The 10,404-nt window shown below is 38.0% G+C and overlaps 1 protein-coding gene across 1 annotated transcript; it reads left to right on the forward strand.

Moving 5' to 3' along the window:
• Positions 1-3,651: 3,651 nt before the first annotated feature.
• foxq1a (forkhead box Q1a) lies at positions 3,652-5,206 on the forward strand. The gene has a single exon (XM_067452200.1). The coding sequence runs from the start codon at positions 3,852-3,854 to the stop codon at positions 4,734-4,736; it is 885 nt and encodes a 294-aa protein (XP_067308301.1). The 5' UTR covers positions 3,652-3,851; the 3' UTR covers positions 4,737-5,206.
• The last annotated feature ends 5,198 nt before the right edge of the window (positions 5,207-10,404 follow it).

Below are 10,404 nucleotides of genomic sequence, written 5' to 3' on the forward strand. Positions count from 1 at the left end.
CACAGCTCTCGGCCCCACCCTGCTTGCCACACCACGGTTGGTATCATATGGAAGCATACCTTGTATGTGCCTAAACATTGCTTTAAATATGGATATTTTACGCCTACTTTGCTTCAGAAGGCCTTTATGAACCCCCCAGAGCCGTGTGGAGCAGTTATATGATGGATATATGTACTTTTATGGACTTCATAAACAAGGCAACAATTCACTGCCGTTATAAAGCTTGGATTAGCCAAGACTTTTTTTAATATAACTCCGATTGTATTCGTTTAAAAGAATAATGTCACATACACCTAGGATGAATTGAGGGTGAGTAAATCATGGGCTAATATATTTTTTATTTTTTTGGGTGAACTAACCATTTAATCATGTTCATTAAAAACATGCTGTATATTTTCTATGGTGGTATGACATTTGCCTCATTTAATTAGCTCTGCCTTTTTGCTTTTCAGAAATTAGCGAACCTTGAAATTATATTTACAAAACTAAATGAAATTTTACATTTCACCATTTGAGTCACTAAATAGAGCAATCTTGCCCTTTGATATCGGAATTGTGAAGGCGAGCTCTAAATAATATGTTGTGGATATTCAATGGAACTTATTATACTTGATTATCTGTTTTAATTGGCAAAGGACTATATGCAGGATGCCATCATCATGCTTTATTTCTGTCACGCCCCTAAATTGTTTTCACGGTCGCATGGCTATACAGTGAAAGTCTGTTCTGAAGGGAACTGGAAAGGTAACGAGGTACAGCAGGTGTTTTTGCCAGCATTCTTGCAGTCACACACAGTGTGAAAGGGGAAACTTACTACTTCATGCAATGAGCCAACTGTGAAGAGTGTGTTGTAAACCTCTTCTCACGCATTAATGCAAATCTGCATTGCACTTCATGAAAGATTTCTTTTATCTAAATATTTGAGTTACGGTTCAGACTGCCCAGGAAGCTGGTAAGAGTGTGATTCTTCACTGGCACACCAACCTAACACATGAAACCTGTGAGACTAAGCGTGGCATTGAGTCTCAGGGTCTGTTCACACTTGGCATGTTTGGTTGGATGGAAAAAAAACCCTGGTGCAATTCGTGTGTGACAGCTGCCATCTAAACCCTGGTGCGCACCAAACAAGCAGACCAAGACCTCTGAAAAGACGGGTCTCAATTTGCTTCCAAATGAACTCTGTGGTTTGAATGAAATATGAACGCAAGACAAAGCATGTAAAACGAACCAAAAACAGGAAGACGTGACCCTAAAAAGGACAGAATGCTCAAGCGCACCTGTTTTTTCTCATTATAGTCATGATGTTGCCCATCACAGTTCGATATAGGCGTCAGAACCGCGTCTCCTCGCAGCAGATCTTCATTTGTGTGTGACAGAGGGATTCCTGCTGCTGTTTTCACTCCTTTACACATTTTGCAAGCGCTTCACAAGTTCTCAGCTCTTCAAAATGCCATCATATGTAGCTACACACACACAATCAGTGCATTAGCCAAGAACAGAGCATTGTTTTGGATGTTCCGTAAGATCCGTAGCGAAATATACGTAATAAAAGTTAACCAATCAGGTTGAGAACATATCCCTATGCTTTAGGTTTAGTGTTAAAATGCCAATCTGAACGCTAAGCGGACCAAGACTTCTTTTCTTTTTTTGTTTCTTCTTTTTTTCCGGGTCCAGACCAAACAAATCAAGCACACTAAACAAAGTCTGGTGCGGGAAATATGAACGCAACATGGACTAAAGACATCTAAATTAACCAAAAACAGGACATGATGCCACAAGATGCGACCCTGAAGAACGTTAAAGGTCCAAATCAAGCAGGAGCTTTGCAACCAGCACACAGTGTTAGTTTGGATGCTTGATAAGTTCCAGTTTTTTTGTGTGTGTGTGTTTTTTTTTTTTGGTATAGGCTCAGTGTTAAAAATAACAGGGAATGCTAAGCGACCCAGGACTTAATGTATTATTTTCTTTAAGTGAACCGAACTACAAGTGTGAACACACCCTAAATAAACTTCACCTAAGCCTGTGTGAACTTGAACTTGGAGCAGGTGAGATAGAGAAATAAGCCTTTAAAAATTGGGGCTTTTTAGTCTTTTCTTCTTTGTGATAACAATGAATACACAACATTGATATTTTTTTTACCTTAACACAAAGAAATATTTTAATCCTATCAGACAGTATATACCATACATGGTTTTTCTTTTAAACGAACAGGTCTGGGCACAAAAAAGAGAGTGTCGTGACACTGAAGCATATCAAATGTATTTTTTGTGTAACTGAACTAGAGAAAAACGTCACAATAACTCTGCTACTGTGTGTCATGTTATATGGCATCAGCACTTACAGAGGTCCTGCTTTAGTGTTCTAAAGAGGCATTCTGATGCCCAGAAGACAGCCAGTTATATATATATATATATATATATATATATATATATATATATATATATATATATATATATATATATATATATATATATATATATATATATATATATTTTTTTTTTTTTTTTTTTATTATTATTTTTTTTGCTTAGTTTACTTAAACACTATCATGAAGTTCAAACACACTCTTAGAAATGTTAACCTTTCTGTCAGGTGCTTCATACTGTATAATCTTTTAGAGATTCCCATAGCATTTTGTATTGAGTTTTAATGTATTTTTAATTAAAATGAATGCATTAAACAGCTATTTAACATACTTTATCACTAGGGGGAAATTAAATGATGGTATGATGCTTTAATGTTTAAAGAAATTTATAAAACCTGAAAATGAGTCAAAACCCGTATGAAACTCCACTGAACCTTTTTTTCCCTTAGAGTTCACCCACACAAAACAGATTGCATAATTCTGCTTGATTTTGCTATATAAAGATGTATTTAAATTGCATTGCATTAAAATACACAACATAAGTTGTCCATTCAGTGTTTTATGAACACAACTGATGCAATCTAAAACTGCTGCTTAAATGTTTGAAAATTGGAAGAAAGCTATAATTTACTCTGAATTCATAGTTGGCATTGACATTCATTATTAATAAAAAAAAACAAAAACAAAAAACAAACAAACAACAAAAATCATCTGATTATGTTGTAATCTAACCAGTTGTTCTCTGCTATTACTCAAATAAGTAATTTGATTGACACATCTGAACTGACATAAAAAGGTTGGGAAATGATTACAATATGTTGCCACTTATTAAACACAACACCATAAAACGTCTAGCAAAGTTCACGAACAAAACAGGTTTGTCGATATGATTAAGCCAATTCTAGCTCTGGTATAGAATCGGGACTGTTGTGTCTTTTCGTTGACTGCACTGCGCTCGGGCACAAGGTGTGATGTCTGATAAACGCACGCCACCTGGTTTCCGACGGGAAATTCGTCTGGGAGTGCGCGGAGCAAAGGTGAGCAAAGGCGCAGGTGAACCCACCTCACTGTGAGGAAACTCGTTCCAAATCAACAAAGCAATTCATCATAAGTCGAACAGTGATATTTGCTCACATACTTTCGACCGCTTTATTTCAAAACAGGGTGTGCATGATCCTTGCGTGTTTTTGTAAGATTTAAGATTTTTTGAAAGACTTAAAGAACGCTCCTGAGGCCCCGCCCCCTGTAGGCATACCCGGAGGTGAGCTGCTATATTAGACAGCTGAGCGTCCGCTCGGGATGTTAAGTGCACTTATCTGCAGCAGGTACAGGTCCTGTCACCCTCACACCCGGGATTGTGTTTGACAGCGCCGCGTGGCTATTCTAGCTCTGAAGTAACCAAGTTTTGGGAGAAGCTTTTTCAGCAGAGAGACTTTGTGTGTGTGTGTGTGTGTGTGAGTGTGGGAACAGTTAATAGTGTCACAGAATGAAACTGGAAATTTTTTGTGGGGGTCACTACGATTCTAAGCCCGTGGAGCTCTGCAGCGACGCCGAGGGCAGTATCCCGTCGCCGATGTCTGCGGAGGAAGAGCTGGGCTCGGATGGAGACTGCGTGCCGCACAGTCCGGCACCTGTTGCTCCGGGCGCTGAGAGCAAAGGCAAGCCCTACACCCGGAGACCCAAGCCCCCGTACTCCTACATCGCTCTGATCGCAATGGCCATCCGGGACTCGGACTCGGGCCGTCTCACTTTGGCCGAGATCAATGACTACCTCATGAAAAAGTTCCCGTTTTTTAGAGGCAGCTACACCGGCTGGAGGAACTCGGTGCGCCACAATCTGTCTCTGAACGACTGCTTTCTGAAGGTGCTGCGGGATCCCTCCAGACCGTGGGGCAAGGACAACTACTGGATGCTGAACCCGCACAGCGAGTACACCTTTGCGGACGGAGTGTTTCGTCGAAGGAGAAAGCGCATCAGCAAAAAAGGCAAAGAGCCAGAGGGGCCGAGCCAAGACGCTCAAGTGGACACCAGGGACTCTATCGCTACGCCTCCTTCCAGTGCCAAGTTTACGAGCTCTTTCGCCATTGACAGCATCCTCAGCCGACCTTTCAGGAAAGAGGAACGCCCCGTTCACAGACATGACACTTGGCAGGGGGGAGTGGACGTGCTGCCTTATGTCATGCGGGGCTCCCCTGTGGCTTTTCGACCCTATGGGTCTCCTGAGGACCCCGCCATCAGCTGCCGTCACCAAAGGGACTTTTTCCCTTTCCAGCTGACACCCGAGTGTCTCTCGATCCCGCACGCGACATCAGTAGCACCCGTGCCAGCGACTGCATATAGCCCGTTCAAGATTGAATATTTGTTGTCATAATATTGCGTGGGTCTGAGATGGGGAACTTCGGCACTTTCTAAGCACTCGTGACTTGACAGAGACATTGTGCAAAACACATTTCATCCGCCAGCATAAATCGCCCTTTGCTCCGGAAAGTTTTATGCACAATGAAAAGGTGTGAACGCACTTGTGAACTATTTAATACTTTTTTTGTGCTACTGAACGGTTGTGTTGTTCTAAGTTGTTTCCATTGTATTTATTTGTCATTTGTCGTTTTAAGTGTGTTGAACCAGGTGCCTCAAACGATTCTTATCAAAGTAAAAAATGATACCTGTATTCATTTCAGATTTGCTAAGATAAACTATTTTAGGCAAACTCAATTTGGGTTCTTATAATAAAAGTGAGGCTCTTGCATCAATCTAACTGGAATTTAATGTTTACTATTTTACTGACAGAATGCATGCACATTTTATATTGAATAATAAAACATGCTTTACAATGAAATAAGAATTGATATTTTTTTTTAGCCATGTGTTTTTAATGATAGTCGTGACTCATGTGTACAAATGTTAGGCTACATTTTCACGAATCATCATAAAATAACCAGTTTGCAATAACCAGTGTGTTTTTATAGCTGTAGTTCGTGTTTGTTTTCACACTTCCCATCTGTATCTTTAAAATGTGTACTAATGTTAGTTGAGAGAGTGACAGTTTTGAGACTTTGGTGAAGGAAAAAAACAACAAGATACAGCTTCAATTTGCGGCAGTTGTGAATATTAAATAAAAAATGAAAATAAAATCCCAGAGGGACGGAAGGTGAAAAAGTCCCACACGTTTCCACGAGCTGTCCACGGTCCTGAAGATAAGATGACATAACTCAATTTTCAAGGCCAAGTAGCTTACTAAAAGCCATAATGCTCTTTCGCGTTCTGCATCAAACATAGCCTGCCTCTCTTTATATCCGTCAAACACATCATATTGCTTTTCATATTGGTATTAAAAGTAGGCCTAGTTGTTATTATTTTTTAGAGTTTCGTTCGTTCGTTCGTTTAAAAAAAAATCATTATCTCTATCAGTATGACTTTTGTTTTGGGAAAATAGACACGTCTCAATATATGGTCAATTTTCCTAAAAAGCAGACCATTTAAAAAGCACTATTTGGGGAATTATGATATCAAATCCACGATCAACTGGCAAATTAATAAATTAAATGAGTAGTATAAAAAAGTGAATATTAGAATTCTTGTGCGCAGGAGGATGGATAACACACATAAGCAGATCAAATTTCAACATGTGTCCTTTAGAATACAATACAATACAATACAATACAATACAATACAATACAATACAATACAATAGCTAAAACATATTATTGTCATTGACATCAAAACAACGAAAAACCGTTTAGCAGCTCAAAGACTGTCAAAAATGGAAAAAGCATAAACAATAACGCAGTGAGGTAATATACACACAAAACAAGTTAGTGCAAAAATCATTATGTAAATGTAGAGATACATAGCCATATATATATTTATATGGGTCTGGGATATATGTGTGTGTGTGTGTGTGTGTGTGTGTGTGTGTGTGTGTGTGTGTGTGTGTGTGTGTGTGTGTGTGTGTGTGTGTGTGTGTGTGTGTGTGCTTGTTTTTGTGACATATCAGGACAAAAATGTGTATAATAACATGTGTATGACACAGGTATTACAGAAAATGGTGACATATCAGGACATTACCCCATGTCCCCACTTTTCAAAATGCTTATAAATCATACAGGAGGAGTTTTTTTGAAAAAGTAAAAATGCAGAATGTTTCCTGTGATGGGTAGGTTTAGGGGCAGGGGCAGTGTAAGGAGATAGAAAATACGGTTTGTACAGTATAAAACACATTACGCCTATGGAATGTCCCCACAATTCACAAAAACAAACATGTGTGTGTGTGTGTGTGTGTGTGTGTGTGTGTGTGTGTGTGTGTGTGTGTGTGTGTGTGTGTGTGTGTGTGTGTGTGCGTGCGTGTGTGTGTGTGTGTGTGTGTGCGTGTGTGTGTGTGTGTGTGTGTGTGTGGGTGTGGATATGTATCTCTACATTGTCACAGCTCTATGATGATTTTTTTAAAATATATAGTTTATATATAATAAACTATTCACTGCGCACTAGTTCCTACACACTACATAAATTACAGCCATAAATGTCATTATTAAAATAAATGAAATTGACATTATGTTATGTCTGCAACACTCACCTCCTAAAACTTAAAAAAATGACCTCAACTTCTACGTATTTGTGGCGTTATGTGACGTCAAAGAGAAAGTCATTACACAATAGCAGCACAAAAGTCGCTTGACTAAATTTTATTTATTCAATTAATAATGAAGTCGATTAACAAACTAATACTAATAATAATAGGGTATATTGGATACAGAAGCGCACCTTAAGAAAAATGTGATTTTCACTAGTGATAGCAGACTAAATAACCATTGTGTTGCGTGTGCATTACCTCACTGTCTTAACACACACACACACACACACACACACACACACACACACACACACACACACACACACACACACACACACACACACACACACACACACACACACACACACACACACACACACACACACACACACACATATAAAACTATTCACTGCGCACTAGTTCCTACACACTACATAAATTACAGCCACAAATGTCGTTATTAAAATAATTGAAATTGACATTATGTTATGTCTGCAGCACTCCCATCAAACCACCACCTCCTTAAAACTTAAAAAAAAATGACCTCAACTTCTACGTATTATGTTATGTGACGTCAAAGAGAAAGTCATTACCACCAATCAAACTGACAAGGCCTGTTGCCATGTATGGCGTTTAAAGCTGGAGAGACTATACTGCAGCCTACAGGATGCAATGTAGGCCTACAATATCTTCTACTATAGCCTACATAACAACAATCAAGATTATTATAACCAAATTTCATTCACATGGTCAAATGGCATTGTTTTATAAAAGATTGTGGACAGCATTTATATGTGTCCATATTTATTTTACTTAAAATCATATCAAAATGAAGAGCAGGGAGAATTAAAAGCCCACGTCAGCAATTCCCCAAAGAGCGTAATCTTTGTTATTATCATGCAGTTTATTTGTTTGATTGAAATTTAAACAATTGCTGAAGTTGTTGGACTCGTGAGGGGGAGAAACATTCGTCATTCGCAGGCGCCTCGAGAACTCAGTGCTTTGTTTTTTTCCTCGCCGAGTTTCCCCGAGAGCGGACACAGATATATTTAGCAATTCAATATTTATATTTTCTGTCCAGAACTGCAAATATCCGTCCCCCTGTCACGCGGAGAGTAAAAACCTCTAATATCGACAGCTCTAGCAGTGCCAGTCAGAACTGAAACACGGCCCCGGAGACTCCACGTCAATTTGTCAGCTTTAGTCAAAAGGTCACGGCAACAGTAGAGGAATCCAGCAGCCTAGTACAACAACGAGAGGCTGTGGCGTTAAACCTTCAAAGTCTTTCACGTATTTTTCTTTTGCACCGAGCACGGCTTTTCCCAAGCCAAGCGCGCATCCTGAACGCAGCAGGGATAGCGGGTTTGATGTTGCCGGGAATTTTTTTGGGGGGCGATTATTTTCTTTACCTTTATTGTTATGACGAGGGCTGATTTTATCTTCACATCCTTTTGTTGTCTTTGATAAAGATGTGAGGCTGCTTGTTTCTGCTCATGAGGCATGGCTGTGAAAATTGCCTTCGGAATCACAGCATTAGTGCGTGTGTGATGAAGCCAAAAGACAAAAGACAAACTATCGATTAGTTTACATAAACATATACACACGGAAATTGTTTTAAATAATCATTGGGTTTAATGATAATAAAATAAAAGTCGTTAATTAAAAAACCGACTAGCCTTTGTTTGTTATATAGGCTATATAATAAAATAACAATTCTTCTTCTACTACATCTTCTTAATAGCCTATTTTTATTATTATTATTATTATTATTATTATTATTATTATTATTATTATTATTATTATTATTATTATTATTAGTTGTAGTAGTAGTAGTAGTAGTAGTAGTAGTAGTAGTAGTAGTATGGTACAATGGGGATAAAGGCTCACCGGAGAAAGGCGCCTTTGGGTTTATTTTACCCTAAACCACTAGATGGCACAAAAACTTGCAGTAGCACTTTCCAACACATTCGCTTTCCAAGATGCACGTGGAAATTTGTCCGATCTAAGACGCGATCGTGGGGCTGGCTGCAGCGCAAAGTTGATTCTGCTATAATATTTAATGTTTTTTAAATGTTGTAGATTTAAGCAAAGGAGAACCAACAGTATTATTGAATATATTATTAGACAAATTTCTTGTTAATGATTTTCAGTTTTGTTCAAGCTAATTAAAGCAACGGTTTTTCAATAATGGAAGAATATGTGAAAGTATGTTATAGGTTAAAAGAGCATCTGCTGTTGGGGCAAAAGGCACAATATTTTACATGATAATAAACGGCTTGATGACTTTATTATTTGTTGACTTGACATGGTTAGATTCAGAATGTAAATATCATAGGCTATACTAAGTTGGATGTCCACCTTCATTAACTATCATATAATAAAATATAATTTATTGTTACCAAATATCTATATTCAATTGATATGTGTGTTTATTCAATGCTTTCAGAATCTTTACTTTTTAAAATGATTTTATTTCTGTATTTTCTAAATCTTTTTTATATTAGCATATTTGAATGACAGTATATTTATTGAACAAAAATTGATTATTTTATTGGGTACGTTTACATTCATGAATGTTGATTCGTGTACAGTGTCCATTTTTAAATAAATTAATTTAATGTATCAAAAATAGACAAAAGTTCAAAGTTTGCTAAAGTGATTGTTTTTAACAAGTATTAACTTAGACATTAAAAACATGTTATTTTAGCTAAAGCATTTAATGTGTGTCTTTTGCCCCGTGTGTCAGTGGGGTAAAATGCCCACCTCGCCACCTCATTTATTTATAGTATTTTAAACAAAATAAACCACTTTTATCTTATTATTATTTTTTTATCTTAAAACGTCTTATTTTCACACATAACACACACACACACACACACACAATCTCTATTAATGCTCGATTGAAACGTATTTTGTATGCAATCATACACTATGGGAATAGTGAAAATCATATTTTTCTTAATGTGCGCTTCTATACCCGATGTACCCTATTATTATTAGTATTAGTTTATTGATCGACTTTTTAATTAATTGAATAAATAAAATGTAGTTAAGCGCGACTTTGGGCATGTTTTATTGTTTTTCTTTCACGATATTCATGATGATGCTTTGCACTGGATATTTTTTTTTGTATGGCCAATTAAGCTCACTTTCCACAATTAATTAGTCCTCCTCTCAGGGGGGATGATCGGGGTCCGGGACGGTAAACTGACACTGCGCTGTGTGTGGTATCCGAGCACTGGCGCAGCGGCTGATGGAAAAAGCCTGCTTCCACTCATGTCAAAACCATTTATCCAGAACAGCCCTTTACAAGAACTTGTATACACTTGGAGAGGGACTTTTTTTCGCCCACCCCCATCATGCTTAAGTTGACGAGATGCTCAACCAGGTCACTGCCTTGCGCGCTCACATTCTTCTTTCTTTGGCGAAGCAACGAACTCTTACTTCGCACGGCTGTTCTTCCGTTGGTCAA

This window comes from Pseudorasbora parva, chromosome 9 (assembly GCF_024679245.1).
Source record: "Pseudorasbora parva isolate DD20220531a chromosome 9, ASM2467924v1, whole genome shotgun sequence".
NCBI classification, from domain to species: domain Eukaryota; kingdom Metazoa; phylum Chordata; class Actinopteri; order Cypriniformes; family Gobionidae; genus Pseudorasbora; species Pseudorasbora parva.

Excerpts from the sequence above, each read along its gene's own strand:
- foxq1a (XM_067452200.1), top strand. The coding sequence starts at position 3,852 with ATGAAACTGGAAATTTTTTGTGGGGGTCACTACGATTCTAAGCCCGTG.